At 42.8% G+C, this 21894-nt stretch overlaps 1 protein-coding gene across 2 annotated transcripts in view; it reads left to right on the top strand.

Moving 5' to 3' along the window:
• tlk2 (tousled-like kinase 2) overlaps nucleotides 1-21894 on the top strand; it is a 52468-nt gene that overhangs the window by 19851 nt on the left and 10723 nt on the right. For both annotated transcript variants that reach the window (XM_084328549.1, XM_084328548.1), the window contains 15 exons: nucleotides 1592-1663; nucleotides 3428-3497; nucleotides 3579-3622; nucleotides 3824-3922; nucleotides 10298-10399; nucleotides 10630-10722; nucleotides 10931-11041; nucleotides 13446-13582; nucleotides 16739-16891; nucleotides 16994-17060; nucleotides 18834-18931; nucleotides 19960-20041; nucleotides 20313-20404; nucleotides 20913-21002; nucleotides 21184-21353. In XM_084328549.1, the coding sequence (XP_084184675.1) occupies nucleotides 1592-1663; nucleotides 3428-3497; nucleotides 3579-3622; nucleotides 3824-3922; nucleotides 10298-10399; nucleotides 10630-10722; nucleotides 10931-11041; nucleotides 13446-13582; nucleotides 16739-16891; nucleotides 16994-17060; nucleotides 18834-18931; nucleotides 19960-20041; nucleotides 20313-20404; nucleotides 20913-21002; nucleotides 21184-21353 (1480 nt within the window). The remainder of the gene's footprint in view (nucleotides 1-1591; nucleotides 1664-3427; nucleotides 3498-3578; nucleotides 3623-3823; nucleotides 3923-10297; nucleotides 10400-10629; nucleotides 10723-10930; nucleotides 11042-13445; nucleotides 13583-16738; nucleotides 16892-16993; nucleotides 17061-18833; nucleotides 18932-19959; nucleotides 20042-20312; nucleotides 20405-20912; nucleotides 21003-21183; nucleotides 21354-21894) is intronic.

The raw sequence follows: 21894 nt of genomic DNA, 5'->3' as shown, positions 1-21894 counted from the left end.
GTTTTGTGGTGGTTGATGTGGCTGCATATTTGTTTTATATTAAATATACCTGCATTCTGTGCGGGAAGAAACTATGGCGTCTCGTTCGTTCAAGGCGTACTTCTGGTATTGTGAGAAGGCTGACCAGACCATTTGAGGCCAGAGCAGCGATGGTGAGGTGCCATGTTGAAACACCGGTGGTCTCTTGGCTTTGTACACACACCCCAGAACTTGATTAATTAATAGAAAAAAGGCACATTGTCACTATTGCCCATATCGGAGGTGTTCGGGTAGCTATGCGAACAATGCTACCCCCACTTTCAGCCTGTTGTGTTTAGTGCCATACAAATGTTTATAGAGTGCTCCAGTCAGTTCCCATTGACGATTGCAAATTGATTAGGAGGAGGTGGATGTGTCCACTGTCTCCCACTGCTATACAAATGCTTATTACATTATGCCCGGGCCATTGGCTCTGGTATTTCCATTAGGGATGGGTACCGTTCACATTTGTACCGATACGGTACCGGTACCTGTGAATCGATACCGGTACCCAACGGTACCTTTTTTCAGTACTTTAGTCTCTAAAAATGTAATCTACCTACCTCAGTTGTAAAAAAAAAAAAAATCCAAACTTCAAATAACCACACTTTCGACCGTTTTCGGCTTGCCATCGCCCCGACTGCTTTGTTGTTGAATCAAGTCAAATCCTAGGTAAGCGTATATTCTGTGTGTGAATGTTGACATGAAAAGAAAAAAGTTTAAAAAAAAGTAAATAAATGTAAAAAAGATTATGTAAATTTCTTTTTTACATTTCTTTTAACTGTATCTCACGTGAATCGATACTCGGTAGTAGTACCGACGTGTTTCGGTAAGTACCTTTTTAAAAGTACCGAATTCGGTTCCCATCCCAATTTTGCCACCTGTGTTTTGTTTCATTTGCAATGTTGTGAATGTACTCTGTAAACCAAGATTTTGCAGAGACTGCACTCTAGCCTACCATGATCAGTGTGAGGAAGGATGTGGGCAAAGTCATATTCATGTGCTTTTGGTGAGGGATGGTGAATAATCATGGCAAAGGCAACCTATGCTATTGAACTTATATGAAATTGAATTCTTTTTTAATACAATTATTTTTGTTCTTGCTTTATTGTGATGTTTCTTATTGACTTGTCTGAAGAAGACTTGTCCAGTCCATGGGGACATTAACTTGTGATTTCGGGCTTTACAAATACATTTGATTTGATTTTAATCAATGGACAAAATTGGGATCGCTTAGATAGATAGATAGCACTGTTAAAACTGATTTAAGACCCTTGATATTACAGATCAATGGAAGTCCCCTGTCACTGCCCTACCCTCCTCTCATAGCCTCCACAGTGTAAAAAATACAGCAAGTCACTTTGCTTTTATTTCTGGCATGTTAGACACGTTTCTTGGTATTGGGAATTATCCAATAACGTTATTCTATTTTAGCCTGCTATCAGACCAATATCCATTATCAGTATTGGCATTGGTGCATCCCTACTAGACGCATGTCGAACGTCTGTAATTCTTTACCTTGTGTATATGTGATCTGATCTGTGGATTCATGGTGTTTTTATGTTTTCAACAGGGTTCAGGTCAGAACGAGTCATCCAATCACAGTCTATGCAGCGTTGGCTCCCTGAGTGACAAAGAACTGGAGGTGAGTGTCTCCCTCCCACCTCTAGAATATGCTTTTTGGATGACAGTCTTGTTCAGCTAGAAGAGTCAGTCTCTCGTTCAGCTAGAGGAGTCAGTCTCTCATTAGAGGAGTCAGTCTCTCGTTCAGCTAGAAGAGTCAGTCTCTCGTTCAGCTAGAAGAGTCAGTCTCTCGTTCAGCTAGAAGAGTCAGTCTCTCGTTCAGCTAGAAGAGTCAGTCTCTCATTCAGCTAGAAGAGTCAGTCTCATTCAGCTAGAAGAGTCAGTCTCTAGAGGAGTCAGTCTCTCGTTCAGCTAGAGGAGTCAGTCTCTCATTCAGCTAGAAGAGTCAGTCTCTCATTCAGCTAGAAGAGTCAGTCTCTCATTCAGCTAGAAGAGTCAGTCTCTCGTTCAGCTAGAAGAGTCAGTCTCTCGTTCAGCTAGAAGAGTCAGTCTCTCATTCAGCTAGAAGAGTCAGTCTCTAGAGGAGTCAGTCTCTCGTTCAGCTAGAAGAGTCAGTCTCTCATTCAGCTAGAAGAGTCAGTCTCTCGTTCAGCTAGAAGAGTCAGTCTCTCATTCAGCTAGAGGAGTCAGTCTCTCATTCAGCTAGAGGAGTCAGTCTCTCATTCAGCTAGAAGAGTCAGTCTCTCGTTCAGCTAGAAGAGTCAGTCTCTCATTCAGCTAGAAGAGTCAGTCTCTCATTCAGCTAGAAGAGTCAGTCTCTCGTTCAGCTAGAAGAGTCAGTCTCTCGTTCAGCTAGAAGAGTCAGTCTCTCGTTCAGCTAGAAGAGTCAGTCTCTCGTTCAGCTAGAAGAGTCAGTCTCGTTCAGCTAGAAGAGTCGGTCTCTCGTTCAGCTAGAAGAGTCAGTCTCTCGTTCAGCTCGAAGAGTCAGTCTCATTCAGCTAGAAGAGTCAGTCTCTAGAGGAGTCAGTCTCTCGTTCAGCTAGAAGAGTCAGTCTCTCATTCAGCTAGAGTAGTCAGTCTCTCATTCAGCTAGAAGAGTCAGTCTCTCATTCAGCTAGAAGAGTCAGTCTCTCATTCAGCTAGAAGAGTCAGTCTCTCGTTCAGCTAGAGGAGTCAGTCTCTCATTAGAGGAGTCAGTCTCTCGTTCAGCTAGAAGAGTCAGTCTCTTGTTCAGCTAGAAGAGTCAGTCTCTTGTTCAGCTAGAAGAGTCAGTCTCTCGTTCAGCTAGAAGAGTCAGTCTCTCATTCAGCTAGAAGAGTCAGTCTCTTGTTCAGCTAGAAGAGTCAGTCTCTTGTTCAGCTAGAAGAGTCAGTCTCTTGTTCAGCTAGAAGAGTCAGTCTCTCGTTCAGCTAGAAGAGTCAGTCTCTCGTTCAGCTAGAAGAGTCGGTCTCTCGTTCAGCTAGAAGAGTCAGTCTCTCGTTCAGCTCGAAGAGTCAGTCTCATTCAGCTAGAAGAGTCAGTCTCTAGAGGAGTCAGTCTCTCGTTCAGCTAGAAGAGTCAGTCTCTCATTCAGCTAGAGTAGTCAGTCTCTCATTCAGCTAGAAGAGTCAGTCTCTCATTCAGCTAGAAGAGTCAGTCTCTCATTCAGCTAGAAGAGTCAGTCTCTTGTTCAGCTAGAAGAGTCAGTCTCTCGTTCAGCTAGAAGAGTCAGTCTCTCGTTCAGCTAGAAGAGTCAGTCTCTCATTCAGCTAGAAGAGTCAGTCTCTCATTCAGCTAGAAGAGTCAGTCTCTCGTTCAGCTAGAAGAGTCAGTCTCTCATTCAGCTAGAAGAGTCAGTCTCTCATTCAGCTAGAAGAGTCAGTCTCTCCACGTTGTGTTTCCACAGACTCCGGAGAAGAAGCCGAGCGAGCAGCGAGCCAGGAAGCGGAAAGCCGACCCGTTCGATGGCGGCCAAGGTGAGGTCCTCGCGGTCCTGTCGTCACGTAGCCGACCCGTCCGCCTGTCTTCTCATCTCACGCCTCTTTTATCCATTCCAGGCAAAGCGGGAGCCAGGGGACACAAGATTAGTGATTATTTTGAGGTGAGTGGCAGCGGAATTGTATTTGGTGTCCGTGCGGAAGGTGTCCTTCCATCGGTCTGAGTTGATGTCGTTTGAAACCTGCTTCAGTGTGTCTCTTGTATAACCTTCCGTCCTCTTGCTCACTAACACAAAGACTGTGTTCTTTTTGAAGTGAGGTTTGGTCGGTCCGTTGACTTGCTTTCCATCCCTCCTGTCTGTCAGTTTGCGGGAGGTAGCGGTCCTGGGACCAGTCCTGCTAGGGGGATCCCTCCAGTGATCCGCTCTTCCCCGCAGCATTCCCACTCCAACCCCCCTGTTACGGTGAGCGAGCCAGCCCTGTCATCTTATCTATCCAATAGGGGTGTAACGGTATACGTATCCGTACTGAACCATTTCAGTACTGGACCTTGGGTTCAGTACGCTCTGTGTGTACCGAACGAATGCAACGGTATGTTAACCACCAATGGAACGCGCATGCAGAACTTTTTTTTTTTCATGCTGAATTTTGTTCAAAACCCCAAGTTCACCCCTTCCCAAAATATAACTTGCGCAAAGGGTCGGATGTTCGTTCAGCCCATGCACAACACTGAGGAGATTACCTGTAATTTAGCATAGCCTCATAGTGTGGCGAACGCACATACACACACATACACGATACACACACCCTCTCTCTCTCTGTGTGTGAGGAGGATTGGTGCTAGATTGAGAAGGGGCTGTCTCTCGGAGATAAAATTAATGATTTTTTTTAACAAGTCTATTATTAATTTGAATATAGAATATTCATTGACAGCCCTACTTAACACTTTCCGTGCCAGCAGGGAGTGCTGTAGTCAATGGAGGGCGATCATATTTGTGAACGCATAAACTATATCTTAAATTATGGCTATTTGTCTAATACGCCCGTCGCTTATCAATGACTTGTTTGCAGTCAACATTGATGAAACTGATTGTTTTTTAATCGGTTCATTTCCGTTTTATACCATTTTGAAAAAACGCTCGTTTTTTTAAAACTTTCAGAAAAAATAAAGATTCTGCAGGAATCGCGCTTTAAAGTTTACTGTAATACACAAAACACGTTGTAATTTTTCGGCCTATTTATGAATCGTTTTCAAATAAATGCTAGATTATCAATAGTATATGTGTACTTATGCACGCTATAGAAGCGGGCTGAAAAATCTATTATCTTATTTCCTGATCAGCACACACACACAGCCCCACACACACATATGGGACACGTTGATATATAGGTGAAAACAGCTCTGATTATCCCAAGACTGGTAAAATAGATTCCTTACCTCAGATCAGATGTTCTCCAAAAAGATTATTCCAATTCCTGATCGCCATTCCAAATATCGATCGTGTTTATTCATCCAACACTGGGTGGTCGAAAGACATATTCCACGCTGTTCTGATCGACCACAATGACTGCAATCGGCTCGGGTTACATGCCCGAGAAGTAAAATGTGGAATTCGGACTCTTTTATTCCCATCCATTTCATTCAGTCCAATCCAATGGGGTGCAATACCATCCGGAGAGACGATAGGGGGCGGTATTTTCCCTGTTCGAGCTCAGACAGATCCCCACTGGTAACGTGAGGCTAGATTGATGAAAAATGAATGGAAATCGATAATAAAAAAAATAACGACTAAAAACGAGATTTCTCATCGGTTGGCACTCAACGCATGGCATGAACTAACGAGATTTCTCGTCGTTGGCACTCAAAGTGTTAACAGTTACTGCATCACCCCTGAGTGGAACATGGAAAGCCAAATAAATAAACGTAAACTTTCCCCCACTGTACCGTAAACCCGTACTGAACCGTGACTTCAAAACAGAGGTACGTACCGAACCGTGGTTTTTGTGTACCGTTACACCCCTCCTATCCAACATAATCTAATCTGCTTTAACAACTAATCATGATGGAACTCTGAGCTTAAGTTTCATCATTTTATGATTAACCCAAAAATTGCAGCCTGCAATTAATTACAATGAATCATAGGAAGCATATCAAGTTTCAAGTTTCAAGTTTCTTTAATAGTTGTCATACAGAAGTACAGAATACTTTTGTACAAAATGCTTCTTACTGTTGCGCTCCAGAGACTGTGCATGACAAGATAAGTATGAAATAAAAACATAGTAAAAATTAGAAGAAAAAAAGAGGTCACAGTGTTCAGTTTAGACATATGTACAATGTTCGTAGACGTAGTTACCATACAATATACAATACTGTGCAGTGTACTAATATACAATACTATATAGTGCAAGGCATAAATGGACGAGGTGCAGTTTAGGTACAATTCACAGTAGGTGTACGAGTTGTAGTGCAAATCCTTTATCAATAAATATAAAGTGTAAGTGTGTTTGTGTGATCTAAAGTGTGGAGAGTGGGTGCTGCAGTGTGTTGTTTGTTTGAGTGAGTGTGTGTGTGCGTGTGGGTGTGTGTGCTGTGTGCATTTGATGGTTGTTGCATAGTGATTATTGTTCGTTTAGCGATTATTGTTCGTTTAGCAGCCTGATGGCCTGGGGATAGAAGCTCCTTCTGAGTCTTTCTGTGCTCGCCATAAGACTCCGGTATCGCTTGCCTGACGGCAGCAGTTCAAAGAGGCAGTTGTTCGGGTGGCTCGAGTCCTTAATAATTCTCTTAGCCTTCCCCTTGCACCGCTTGTTGTAAATGTTCTGGAGGGTGGGAAGCCCCCCTCTAATTGTGCGTTCGGCTGAACGTGTCACTCTTTGTAGTCTGCTACGGTCTTGTGCAGTGCTATTCCCAAACCAGGAGGTGATGTTGCCGGTCAGGATGCTCTCTATTGTACATGAGTAGAAGTTCCTAAGGATCTTCTGACTGACTTGGAACTTCCTTAGGCGCCTGAGGAAGTAGAGGCGTTGTCGTGCCTTCTTCACAACACTGTCAATGTGTGTGGTCCATGTCAAGTCCTCGGATATGTGGGCTCCGAGGTACTTGAAACTGTTCACTCTCTCAACTGGTGCCCCGTCGATGCTGAGGGGGCTGTAGTCCTTGACCCCCGACCTCCTGAAGTCCACAATCATCTCTTTTGTTTTGCTGACGTTCAGGGAGAGGCAGTTCTCCTGACACCACTGTGACAGGTTCTCTACCTCTTCCAGGTAGGCCCTTTCGTCGTTGGCAGAGATCATCACTACAGTACACGTCACGCTAATGGTTGATGGTGTGCAGTAAAGTTATAATATCTCTCTCTCCTCTCTCTTTCTCCTCCCCTTCTTTTTTTTTTTTATTTATTTTTATTTTGTATTTAATTTGTTTATTATTTTTTAAACAAACACATAAACAAACATGACAACACACGATAAGATATACAAGCATTAGTTGACAGTGCACATCCAATGAAATCACCATTTAGTTAATTGTCTTATACAGGATATACCCCTAATACCTGTTATCTAAAAACCTATACACATATGCTCTAGCTCGTACCCCCCCCCCTCCCGGACCCCCCATTGGATAATCCAACCATTATAACTTGTTCCTAACCATACACTACCATTATATGCTAGCTTTTATTCTCTCCACCACTTCTACCCACATTGTCATTTTGGATTCATTGAGACCCAAAATTCTTGCTGTAGATATTTCTTGATAAATCACATCGAGATATGTAAGAATCCAGACCTTCCGGCAAATTTTTTCCGGTTGAAACCATCGTGATGCTATCAGCTTTGTAGCCACTGTGATACCAGATAAAACCAATCTCTTTCGCTGTGGATGTTCTGCATATTCAAAAACATCATTCAGCAGTAATACAGAGGGGTGTACAGGTATATTCAGAATTAAGAGATTTGATAATTGCTGGGTCACTTCTTTCCAGAATATCTTAACTGGTGGGCAGTCCCAGTACATGTGCATAAATGTCCCCTCGTCCCCATTTGTACATAAGGAGCATTTGGAGTCTTGTTTAAGACCCATTCTGTTCAGTCTTATAGGAGTCAAGTATGTCCTATGGATATAGTTAAGATTGATTTGTTGATGGTCCGGGTTCCTTGATGCAAGTCGAACATTTGCCCAGGCTTCTTGCCACTCAAAGTCTATTTCCAGGTCTGGTATATCCCTCCTCCAAATAGAGTCTAGGTGGAGGGTTTCATACGAGGCCGTTAGTAATTGATGATAAAAATCTGATACAAAACCTCTCGATGTCTCTCTTTCATAGACAAATTTGTGGTATCTCCTCCCCTTCTCTCTCTTTCCCCCTCTCTATCTCTCCGCCTCTCTCTCCCCTCCTCTTCTCCCCCCCCCTCTCTCTCTCTCACTTCCACACTGTTTATTAACACACTGGTGGTAGATAATGTGTTTGTGGGGATTGAGTAGATGTTGTCTGGACATGGTCTCTAAGGCTGGGGTCACAAGGCTGTGGAACAAGTGTGATGAGGCAGGACCAGATCTCGCATGTGAAAAGACACCACAGGGATCCCTGGCACAGCCTCAAACCACACCTACCGTTACATCACGTTAGCACAAGACAGTCAACAAGGCGCTTGATAACCAATAATCATTTAGTTAATAGTTGGGACAATCAGAAATAGTCATACGATCACGTAAATCTGTTCACTAGACATTTCTGCCAAAACTGACTTTGTTTGGCCAACCATTAAATGTATTAGAATGAAGATCTGTTCCCTTGTGTTTGTGCATCTCCACGGATGGGGAAGATGGAGGGTTCAAGCTGGGTTTCCACTGGGCCACTTTGGTGGGCGGCCGCCGGCCAGTGGGTCTGGTGGGATTTCACTTTGGCAAATGGGGGGAAAGCTGGTCTTATGTTATGCCAATATTGAACTTAAAAAAGTTATGATACTGTGACATTCTGGAGGCATCATTTAGCCCGTCACTTTAACAGGTGTGAAAACGGATAAGCCTGTTTGGTGGCCAAAGAGGGCTCTAGACCAGGGCCTGACATTTTGGTCGGGCTTCCCATTTGTCTCATCCGAAACACAGCCCTTTAATAAAAAAAAAAATATATATATATATATACCGCTAGGTGATAAGAGATTTCTTCATCTACATAATTTAATTGAGCTGTAATTAACACAACACAAGAATTCAGTATGACTCGATCACGGCCGGGAGGAGATATTCAAACCCATTACTCTGTCAAACTAAATGAATGTGTGCAAAACAGTTTAGAGCCTTTGGATATGTGAGATTATGTGCAAAATAAATCAGTGTTGTTTTTTGGTAAAGTGCCCCCCCTTTTTTTATGAAGCAAATGCATATCATGGAATATCTGTCTTTAAGTTTACCTTGAACATTAAAATGTATACATTCAATTCTAAATATTAGGCTATTATAATGAGCATTTCTCAATAATGTGTTTAGAAAGCACCCACAGAAATGAGATGCAGACGCACACTTGCATGGATGTGTTCAACCATGCATAGACAAACACTTTCTTTGCTGTCACCATCTATCATAAATGAGGGCAGAGGTTGTCTGATATCACTCCTATATACTTATTGGGCACAGGCCACTTCTTGGGAGGCGACAGTGGCTCAGGAGGTAGATAGGTCGTCTGGTAATCGGAAAGTTCGATTCCCGCTCCTCCCGGCAGTGTGTCGAAGTGTCCAAGACACTTAATCGAAGTGTGCTTGAGCAAGTTGGCACCTTGCATGGTTGCATCTGCCGTTGGTGTGTGAGTGAATGGGTGAATGTGAGGAACAAAATTGTAAAGCGCTTTGGATAAAAGCACTATATAAATGCAGGTTGGAATTGGATTCACATCCAGTGTTCACAGTGTTTTCCGGGATCAGACTACACAGTGGTTTTGTCTTGCACGCCGGTCACCATGTCTGATTAGGTTATCATCATAGCGTCATGGATTCTTGCTGTGTCTTGGGAGACATGGTGCGCTATGGGAAGTTCGCCAGGGATCGGGGACGAGGGCTTTGCTTTGGATTTCTTATTTAAAAAAAATATACTATTATTCCAGCACATCAAACCGTTGAGGCTTCATTGGATGTGCAGCTTCCCCAAACAAAGTGTATTTTTGTGCCGTCACTGGTAATAAATAATTGCACACATCATTTCGTTTATTCTATAATTTCCTGCTGTGCATCGACATGGTGCATTGCAACTATTCTAGGAGATGGAAGAAGGGTAGTAGAAGTGGATAAGAAGGCAATGTTAATATCGTTCGCCAATGACATTCAAAAATATCATTATGGATCCTTCTGCATCTAAAAAAAATATATCATCCTTTTTAAATTTTTTATGCTCACGTCTCTCCTACTTCAAATATTCCAAAATGTGTTATTATCTAACAAATCCCTCATACATGAGACATTTAGCTGTCGGCATAGAAATGGAAAATGAATGGGCTACAGGTTGTCATGGCAGCAGTGTCCAAATTACCCAGAAGGTTTTTTGAGTGCAATTCCCCGGGGGTAACTGATCTCCGTTTTCATTCAGGCAACAGTCATTTTTGAGAAGCATGGGGGAGAGAGAGCAAACACACAGATTGTTTCAGTTCGTAAGGTTTTGTGTGCTTGACTTGAGAACGTGGTATTGTACGCACCCAATGCGCTCGCACAAATGCCATCACGTGAAATATGAACTTGCACACTCTGAAAAACTGCCAGATGGCTTCTTTGGTCCTGTGGATTGTCCCCAGCCTAAGTAATTGGGTTTATTTGTTTGTTGTTTGATTGATTGATTGTATGTATTTGCCTCTCAGGTGCAGCAGGGAAGCCCCTCCTCTATAAGCTCAGTCAACACAGAACACTCGACATGTTCCCTGAAGCCTTTGTCTCTTCACATGCTCCACAAAGCCACACAGGTACCGGCCATTTATCTGCTATTGTTACTAAATCACACCCGCTTGGAAAAATGGGTTGAACTGGAAAAAGAGTATAGATGATCTCTTATTGTTATACCAACAGTGTTCTAATTCTCACCCTGTTATCTCTCATAAATGATGCAAATCCCCTCGAGATCTGTTCAGTTCACATCTCTTGTTCTTCGTGATGATCTTCAATTTGAATCCTTGTCCCCTACCATGTCCTCCAGTCCGACCTGACCATAGAGAAGCTGACCGCCATGGAACACAACAAGAACTCCGACCTGGAGAAGAAGGAGGGCCGAATAGACGATTTACTGCGGGTACAAATTACGTTACAGCTTTATTTCTGCCAATTCCCTTTGTCATTCTTTATTATTTGACAGCATCATGCTCACCGCCTTGTTTAAATGCAGGGTTTAACGGCATTTCATTTGGGTTCATATCTACATGTCTAAATGAGGCGTATTGTTGTGTTAACGTTGTTTCCCTGATATGTTTTGTGTGTGTACAATCATGTTTTTGCTTCAGGCAAACTGTGATCTACGGAGACAGATTGATGAGCAGCAGAGGATGCTGGAGCGGTACAAAGAACGCCTGAACAAGTGCGTGACCATGTCCAAGAAGCTGCTGATTGAGAAGGTACGTTCTGCCAGTGGCATCATTGGATTAGATTAAAATGTATTGTCATTATACAGCACAAATACAGTACAATGAAAAGAGGTTTGGCATCCAACCAGAGTGCAAATATAACAGTAAAGCCCAAAGCAGACGGGAGGCGAGCGACGTCGCCTGGCGTTGCGATCAGCTGTCGCTCAACCATGCACAATCGCTTAGCACCCCACGTCACAAATGAAATCACTGTCATTTGCAGTGTTTGTGTAGTGCTTTTATAAATGTTTGGACATCACTGTGACTATACATGTAAAACGTAATTGTTAATGATACAAATATTGTTGTATTTATTATCATTATAATTATTTAATTCCGAGGATGTCTGTAAAATCGACGTTATTATAGCAATCGCCATGATTTCTCCCAAAAGAACACCGGCGCACACCAATCAGTCCGATGACTGCCTTTCAGAGTTCGTAAATCCAAATCCAAGGTCGGAAAGTCAATAAGCATCATGAATATTCATGCTGCGTAATCATCAGTGGGTGCCATGCACGTAGCACGGTCGAAAGCCTACAAGGTTTTGATCTCCCCATCCCCCTCTGGAATGTTGAATTTAAATGCAAATACAAGCAATTGCGTTATGCAAACATCACACAAAAGCGTGATGCCGACAGACTGCTGTAAATGTGCGGTGACGTGGGGCTGCCGTCTGAATTTTTAGAGGTTAAAACATGAATGTAAGATGAATAGATCTGTTAGGCCTGGGCTAAAAAAAAATAAGCATTTTCAATTCAACCTGCTTTATTGTAATATACAACGTGAGAAAACTGACTTGCAGCTCGATAACCATTTATAGGCAGTTTGTGTTTTTAATAAAATCATGGAACATAATTGTTTGACCATGTACTGTTATTCAGCAGTAGGCTATTATGAGCAAACGAAATTTGTTAGATTGGACATTTTGATTAATTATATCAAGCGGAGAACTGAGAAATTCAGCACTACTGATGTATGAAGTTATTTCAGAACACTGCCTATTGAGTAACAGACAAATGACAAAAGCAATGAGTGCTTGAGAGGTTAATTACCCAACAAAAAATGCTTCAAATATTCGCATGAATGGAACAATTATATTGCACATTTTATTATGTATCATCATGCAGCACAAGCACAATACAACGAAAATAAGTTTGGCATCTAACCCATTATTATTTATTTCTCCCAAATTAACATTCTGACGGCCCGTCTGCGGGCAGTCGGCCCGTGCATGTTGCAATACATTAACAGCCGTATAATCACATTTAACATTTTAAGCATTTTATGAGCAAACAAAATTCGTTAGATTGGACATTTGAAAACGGTCTCGATTGTTCTTTATCGACTGTACTGGCGCTTATGGCCAAAACATGTCTGGAGATTATAGCTTGCTAACGTTACCAATAAATCTTTTTATTTTTAAATCACCAGTTAACCTGAAAGGCAGATCAGCAGTAATGCAACGTCATGATTGTCGATTGATGAGAGTATCGATAAATAGACTAATTTGTTTATGTAGGCTATATTAAGCAGCACATATAAATGAATAACTAACTTAGTTGATGAATAACTAACATAAATAGCATGGTAATAATATGTAGGTTATAATAAGTCTACTGCACTAGACGTCACTAGAGCACACTGACCAGCCATGAAAACACACACACACACACGCACACGCACACACACACACGCACGCAAGTTGGATCACAATGAACAAATAGGACAATAATTTTGTTAAATGATCTACACACAGCAGTAGTAGTAATAATAATAATGAACAATCATCCTCAATCTTGAATTTACCTCTGAATGACAATAAACCGAACAAATTCTGTACCATTGGAACGTTCATGGTCAGCCCTGTGGTGAATTAAAAACCCTTCTAGAATAGCGAGGTACGGTTGCAGTGGAGAGGTCTGGCAGTGCAGTGGAAATCCACTATAGATTGAGGTGAATATGGTGCCTTCGACCTCCGGGGGGGAGGAGGGATTCTCAGCGGGTTTTTTCTTTTCTTTTTTCTACTTGTGTAGTCTTTGTTTTAATTTTTTTTTTTTTTTTTATAATTATTTTCTAAAAAGTTAATGTTATTGTTTTTGTGTGGTTATTAAAAAAAACGTCCACAAAAAATAATGCACGCCTCCAGAAGAAGAAATATGCAAGTCTGTTTTAGAATTGTATTTATTTATATCGTCAGTCCAAATAAATTCCAGTGTGAATACTGTACATCAGCAGAAAGTATGCAGCTTCTGCTGTCTTTAACTATAAATGCACTTGGGTATTTTTTACAGTCTTTTCGATTACCTAAAAACTTTAAAGGAACTTGTACGATTCTTCACCAAAAAGATTTGTTTGCAGTAGATTTGATCTTTTTTCTGTGCTTCTGCTTCAGTCCAAGCAGGAGAAGATGGCCTGCAGGGATAAGAGCATGCAAGACCGCCTTCGACTGGGTCACTTCACTACAGTGCGACATGGAGCCTCCTTCACAGAACAGTGGACCGATGGATATGCCTTCCAGAACCTCATCAAGTAATGCTCTTTGTATTCTCACTTCAAACTTCTCTCCCCCTCTGAATGAATTAATGAATGAAAACTTTATTTAACAGATTGAAGAATGGGTACAATACAGTACGGCTCAATACACACGATTGTTAACACTTTAAGGACCAGCCACGAGTTTATACGTGTTACAGTGCCATGCGTTGTGGACCAGAGCCACGAGTTAACTCGTGGCAAGTTGTTATTGTTTTATTCCATATTAATAACCGTATTAACGTCCCCGATCAACTCTGGGGACCTACCCGCATATTTGATTTCGGCAACATGCAATACCGGCCAGATCCTCTTAGGGGCGCCATCGCTCCACTGCAGTATCATTGAGGCCGATTGGGGGGAAAAAAATGTTTACTGTCTGTGGGCGTTTCATTTGAGCCTGGATCCCAAACGAACATCATCCATCTTTGATCACGTTTGGAAGCGCAGATTTCAGCCTGGAATAATGGGATTTATGATCAGCCAATGGACATATCGATCTACCAGATGCCGATGTATTATGAGGAAATGCTGCCGGCGATCACATGGGCTGACGGTAGGATACTATTCACCCAAATTACAGCCGGATTGGAGCTTGTTTTAAAACGCAACGTGATCGATCAGTGAAAATGGCTACTTGAACGCACACTGTATTGCTAATCAATAATAGTAGTCGGCGTCCCCCGCCGCCCCCATTTCATCCATAGATGCTCTGTAATAGTCCGGATGCTACGCAGTTTGTTTTATTTCATTCATATATACCGTACTTTTCGCACTATAAGCCGCACCTGACTATAAGCCGCAGCAGCTAAATTGAATGATGTGTACATATATAAGCCGCACTGGACTATAAGCCGCAGGTGTTTTAATGTTTAATTACCATATGTAATTAGTATTGGGACACAATACTGTCGGACAAATAACAAGAATTAACTAATTTACAAGTTGTATTAAGTTTAGCAAATAAGGGAACAGATAAATAACATTTCAATGCAGTCAAAAAAGCAATATTTTGATTTTTACATTTTCGGGTTTGGTCACGTCGAGTCACATATAAGCCGCACCGTTATATAAGCCGCAGGGTCGAAAAATCTGGGAAAAAGCCGCGGCTTATAGTCCGAAAAGTACGGTATACAACAGAAATGGCGTTTGATATAACGTGACTAGACTTTAGCCTCATATCTAGCTCCCCAGAAAAAAGACGAGGCGAAAACTGCGATAAACCTTATATTCACGGCACTATAAAATGACAACCAACCGATGGATTTTTATTTTCTTTACGCCATTATGAAGGCACGGTTTATGCACTCAAGTGACAATGAGAATGGACAGATAGCAATACTATAAAGTATATATATAGCTGTTAGAAAGTACATCGGTTTGTTGACAAAGCTCGGTCCTCTGGACTATAAATCGCCGCGGGACTTTGGTTGCCAAAGTGTTAAGGGGTTGCGGACCAGAGAAAGTCGTTTGTCTTGTTTACATCAGGGTCCCCCATTTTCAATTCATAGTGACATTTATGACATACACAACATACATGACATGATGACATTTATGGCATAGGGACATACATGACATACCGGTATACAGTACTGTTACATTTGTGACATATACGATATGCAAATATACAGTACTGTTACCCATAGATCCTAACAGAGAATATATACATATGATCGGGAGGAGACTGTCTATTAGGAGGGGGTGGGGGGGGTTGGACATTTACGGTGGCCAGTTTCGAATTGCAGCCTCCCGTAGGTGCTCTTCTAAGAGTGGTTTTGAATGTGGGTAGAGATTCACATCTTTTTACGGCTGTGGGTAGGGCGTTCGTAGGGATGCACAGAAATTTCGGCACCGAAAGTTTTCGGCCGAAAATGGCAAAAAATTGCCTTTCGGCTTTCGGCCGAAAAGAGTTTTTTCACAGAAAATATATCACCGAAACAGAAACGACCTAACAACCTCGCGTGTTGTTGTGATGATGTCGCGCTGTCAGGAGTCGCGCTGTTTCTATGTAAACTGCGCGCAACGTGTCCAATAAATGCGTCTTTAACATGCTTTATATCCTTATTTACTATATGCCGCAGTTAATCACGGAGTGATCTAATATGCATATTATTCGCATGTTGTGATGATGTCGCGCTGTCGGGAGTCACGCTGTTTCTATGTAAACTGCGCGCAACGCGTCCAATAAATGCGTCTTTAACATGCTTTATATCCTTATTTACTATATGCCGCGGTTAATCACTGAGTGATCTAATATGCATATTATTCAGAGCGAGAGGGGGGGGATTGTGTTTCTCACATTGACGCTGTCTGTCGCGCGTCTACTGTGCCGAGTCAAGCGAGCACATTCAGTTGGGGACTAGAAAGGTGCGCTCAGTAGAGCACAGATGTCCGCTGCGCAGCCAGAGAAAAGATGGAATTAATGTACTGTATGCATTCAGAAGTGCTGAATAAATGTTTTATGGACCCATAATAGTGATTATTTATTATTTAAGTTAAGTTTTGCCATAATCATATATTTTTCCATAATCATAATGTTCCACAACATTGGTAAAAAAAATCTATTCTATGAATAATTTTCGGCTTTCGGTTTTCGGCCAACTGTTTTCTATTTTCGGTATCGGTTTCGGCCAAGAATTTCCCATTCGGTGCATCCTTAGTTGTGATAATTGCGAAGTGTGTTTAGTCCCTTGTTTGTGCCGAATCTGGGTTGCACATGATTTGTGGAACTCCCTCTGGTGTTGTGGGCGTGGTATTCACTGACCTTTGGGAAGTATTTCGACATGTACATGGGTATCTGTGTGGTGTAGTGTATCTTGTATGTAGACCAGGCCCATTGCAAGTTGCTGTACTCTGTCGTCTACTCTAAGCCATCCTAGGTAGTCAAAGTGGGCAGGGGTGAGGTGGGTTCTAGGAGTAAGGTCAAGTAGTAGTCTGACCAGTTTGTTTTGTGATGTTTGTAATCTTGTTTTTAGCGCCTTTGAGGTGCTTTCATCTCCCCTGGTACTCTCTTTGCTTCTATCCTTCGCCTGTTCCGTCAGGAGTGGGTTTTTTTCTTCTTCCTTTTCTTACATAAACGGAGTGAAAGGGATGGAGGAACCCGACTGAACCAGCTCCCTCATCATCACCTGTCTGTCTGTCTTGTGTTTCCAGGCAACAGGAGAGGATCAACACTCAGCGAGAGGACATAGAGAGACAGAGGAAAGCACTGGGCAAGCGCAAGCCGCCCTCCATGGTCCAGACTCCGCCCCCTAGCCTGGAGCAGAACAAACGCAAGAGCAAGACCAACGGAGCGGAAAGTGAAGTGTATGTGTTCATTTATCTTTTCTTTTTGTTGTTTTTTATTGCTTTTATCGCATCCATTTTCTCAGGTGATCCCAGCTCCTAATGTTGGTTTTGTGTCCTCAGTTTAACCCAAGCAGAGTACCACGAGCAGGAGGAAATCTTCAAGCTGAGGCTAGGTCACCTTAAGAAGGTATAGTGTTTGCCATCCATATTTGTATTTACATTTGACCATTTGTGAAAGTCCTGCCTCCCTACTCTTGCTATGTCTGTCAAACATTCAAGGGGAATCTCTAAAATACGTCTCAAGTGAATTTCCACAACAACATGACCTTCTCCCTATATTTTACTTAAAGGTGACATGTACTATAAATGTCATTTTTCAGTCTCTAGCATTGTATTATAGTAATAGGAGTTCGTATCAATGTGTTTTAGTGTCTAAATACCATATTGGCGGATTGCTCTGATTCAGCTCAGCCCCTTTCCTCCTCCAGTAAATCAGGCCATTTTGATTTGAACGGCTGATATACGTCATACGGCCGCTGGGTAGCGCACAGTGATGCGATTGGCTCTGTGGTTGGAGCTAATGCCCGCCCCCATTCTACCTAGACTAGACAGCGAGTGGAAACCACTTCCTCATGCAGCGAGGCGGAGTGGGGCCGGCCGCCTCTGCGTGCGCTCTGGAGGGAGAGAGAGATGGAGAGAGAGGGAGCACTTTGGGGGGGGGGGGGGTCGGAGACCTGCTGCGCTGCACATGGGAGAGGGGAGGAAGGGAGGCCCACAAGCTGCCGCGGTCCCCCCCCCCTCCCTCTCTCTCTCTCTGTCTCTGTCTCTGTCTCTCTCTCTCTCCCTCCCTCCGGAGTGTGCAGAGGTGTCGGGTTTCGCTCTGGAAGAATCTCTCTCTCTCACCCTCCCTCTGGAGTGTGTGCAGAGGTGTCTGGTTTCGCTCTGGAAGAAGCTCTCTCTCTCTCTCTCCCACCCCCCCCTCTCTCTCTCTCTCTCTCTCCCACCCCCCCTCTCTCTCTCTCTCTCTCTCTCTCTCTCTCTCTATCTCTCATTGTCTACCAGTCGCTGTGTGGGCTGTCTGTCACTCAAAGTGCTTATGGGCGGAGCCAGGCCATAACAGCCTAAAATCTTGAGGCAGAAAAATGCTGGTTTTGAGTACTTGATTAGAAATATAAAACAATGATTATTTTTGGAATAAACCTTACAGATGTGTTACATAGACTCACAGGAATTGTGTAAAGTTGCCCAAATAGTGCTAGGAATAGCAGTACATAGCCCCTTTAATCTTTAAGCACTGTAATATTCAGTCGCTGCTCTCCATTACTTTGTTGTTGGGTAGAACATCTTTCAATGTGGTGCCGGGGTTGGATCAATACCAGTAACTCACTATACCATACTGATATTTGTCCCTCCATAACAATAATATCTGCCATAATTGATATATTGCAAGAAATGGCATCTACGATATCTGTGTAAATGAATAAGAGAAAATACCCATAAAAAGGCAAAAAGCAGGAATTATGTGTTTATTCACAGAATTGACATGAAAGCTTATCAGATTCTTTACTGTGCATCACAAACTGGCCAATTGCACATGAAACAATGTACCGAAACTTGATTAACTTTATTAACTATTGATCATGTCCCCAACGGAAAACTTTGTTACCATCTGCAATAAAAATATATGTATCTGTATATATATATATATATACATATATGTTTTATCTAATAAGATAAAGTTTTCAGTCTGTTTATCTCATTCCAATAATTTTTATTGCAATAAAATGGGATTGTCAAGCCACATTTATTTTGGTACTTGACATCACTGTATCTATATAATATCGGCACGCAAAATCTCGTGATATATATATCGATTTTTTCCCCCCACCCCTAGTCAGGGCACTAATGACAGGAAGTAGTAGATTACGATAATTGGACTAACGCACCAGTCTGTCTGCAGGAGGAGGCTGAGATCCAGGCGGAGCTGGAGAGATTGGAGAGAGTGCGAAACCTGCACATCCGCGAGCTGAAGAGGATCCACAACGAGGACAACTCCCAGTGAGTACCTCCACCACCGCTGCTCTCAAGTTCAAGTTTCAAGTTTCTTTAATAGTTGTCATACAGAAGTACAGAATACTTTTGTACAAAATGCTTCTTACTGTTGCGCTCCAGAGACTGTGCATGACAAGATAAGTATGAAATAAAGACATAGTAAAAATTAGAAGTAAAAAAAAGAGGTGTTCAGTTTAGACATATGTACATATGTACTCCCTCCATGTTGTCTCTGCTCTGTGTAGTGTGTACCTCCACCACCGCTGCTCTCCCTCCATGTTGTCTCTGCTCTGCGCTTCTCCACCACCGCTGCTCTCCCTCCATGTTGTCTCTGCTCTGTGTACCTCCACCACCGCTGCTCTCCCTCCATGTTGTCTCTGCTCTGCGTACCTCCACCACCGCTGCTCTCCCTCCATGTTGTCTCTGCTCTGTGTACCTCCACCACCGCTGCTCTCCCTCCATGTTGTCTCTGCTCTGTGTACCTCCACCACCGCTGCTCTCCCTCCATGTTGTCTCTGCTCTGTGTACCTCCACCACCGCTGCTCTCCCTCCATGTTGTCTCTGCTCTGTGTACCTCCACCACCGCTGCTCTCCCTCCATGTTGTCTCTGCTCTGTGTACCTCCACCACCGCTGCTCTCCCTCCATGTTGTCTCTGCTCTGTGTACCTCCACCACCGCTGCTCTCCCTCCATGTTGTCTCTGCTCTGTGTAGTGTGTACCTCCACCACTGCTGCTCTCCCTCCATGTTGTCTCTGCTCTGAGTACCTCCACCACCGCTGCTCTCCCTCCATGTTGTCTCTGCTCTGTGTACCACCACCACCGCTGCTCTCCCTCCATGTTGTCTCTGCTCTGTGTACCTCCACCACCGCTGCTCTCCCTCCATGTTGTCTCTGCTCTGCGTAACTCCACCACCGCTGCTCTCCCTCCATGTTGTCTCTGCTCTGTGTACCTCCACCACCGCTGCTCTCCCTCCATGTTGTCTCTGCTCTGCGCTTCTCCATCTAAACGAACACTATGTTCCTTTCCCCGCACAGATTCAAAGACCACCCTACACTTAACGACCGGTACCTGCTACTCTATTTACTTGGACGAGGAGGCTTCAGTGAAGTTTACAAGGTGTGTGTGTGTGATCACCTTCCACCTTCTAACACATTTTATGTTCAAGAAACCAGTACGTTTGGCATCTGTTGCTTTTTTTTTTATAACAAAATGTTTACAGTATTTAATGAGGCGTAGCTTTGAGATGATTATCACACATTCCTATATCTACTACAGTTGTTGCTGTGTGAAAATATAACTGGGCATCAAAGTCAAAAGTGCAGCAGAGTCTCCTTTTGGATTTATATAATTGGATTTCCTGACTAATTAAAGATGTTTTCTTTTCCAGGCCTTTGACCTAACGGAGCAGAGGTACGTTGCAGTCAAAATCCACCAGTTAAACAAGAACTGGAGAGACGAGAAGAAGGAAAACTATCACAAGTGAGCGCACTACATTTTCTGTAATATTCGGAAATTTCTCTTTTATATCAGGGTATCTGCGTGGTATTATAACGTTTAAAATTCATAATTCTTAATTTAAGGCCTTAAAGGGTATTAAAACGTCTTAAATTCCATTTGCACAGGTATAACATTTTTGGGGAGGCATGAAAGAGGAGATGATATAATATTAAATATCTGAAAGGTTTTTGTATTCAAGTCATTGTTTTTTGCGAGGCTACCGGGAACTTGGTGCATTTAAATTGCCACGCAAGTGCAGCCGCCAGTTCAGTGTCGGCTGTGTTATTTATTTTTTTTGCTAGTATGGTCGTAAAATTGGTATAACATTTTTGCTCGAAATGGTATTAAAAAGTCTTACATTTAACTTGCTTAAACTGAAAGTTAATTTAAAATAAAAAAATTTAACATTGATTTTAATTCTTTGCCTCAACTGCATTGATTTGGTTTCCTTTTTAACTCATGTGAAACATTTTCTTTCTCTGTGTTGCAGACATGCATGCCGGGAATATAGAATTCATAAAGAGCTGGACCACCCGCGGATAGTCAAACTCTACGACTACTTTTCACTCGATACCGACTCGTAAGTCCTTCCTTTACTAACACATGCCTGCCTTTTTTACAGTTCAAGCTGAAATCTAGAAAATGGTTTCCTTGACGACAGCCAGCACAGACATCCTCATTCATTAATAGAATCTGACGCTTGTTCTGATTTAGCTTGCTTGACTATAATGCTGCCTTTTTCCACTGTTGTCTCGGAGCAGGTTCTGCACGGTTCTAGAGTACTGTGAGGGCAACGACCTGGACTTCTACCTGAAGCAGCACAAGCTGATGTCTGAGAAGGAGGGCCGCTCCATCATCATGCAGATTGTCAACGCCCTCAAGTACCTCAACGAGATCCGACCGCCCATCATCCACTACGACCTCAAACCTGGTGGGTCTCCACACCAACTGCCACAACACACACACGTGCACACGCACACACACACTCTCACTCACTCAAACCTTTGTTTCAACCCTCATTTACAAGCTTACAAAACAAGACAGTTTATCATCAATCGCATACATATAGGGCAGGCACAATAAATTAGAATAACAATATAAAATCAGCTAAGACAGTTTGTTAGTTAGACACACAGTGGTCTGCGATCAAACTTTTAAATGCACCAACAACAAACAAAAAAGGAAGAACCTTCAGAGTCAGTTGGAGGGCATTCCAGGTGTTGGAAGCATCAAAGGAAAAATAAGTTTTTCCTAGTTCAGAGCAAACTCAAAGAACCAGACAGTCATTTGAATGTTTAGAATGGGTTCCAAGATGGCGGCTGGGTGGCGCAGCGGTCTAAGCGCTCGTCACCAACGCGTGAGACACCGGTATCGAATCCGGCTGTCAGCGTTGCCTCCGACTCGGGCCGGCCGTCATACTAACTCAATTGGCAGAGTCAGCGGGAGGGGAGTCGATGGGTGGTAATCTGGTC

Source organism: Notolepis coatsorum, assembly GCF_963971535.1.
Source record: "Notolepis coatsorum genome assembly, chromosome: 14".
NCBI classification, from domain to species: Eukaryota; Metazoa; Chordata; class Actinopteri; order Aulopiformes; family Paralepididae; genus Notolepis; species Notolepis coatsorum.
The sequence above is the reverse complement of the archived record's forward strand: the minus strand, read 5'-3'. Positions and strand labels throughout refer to the sequence as shown.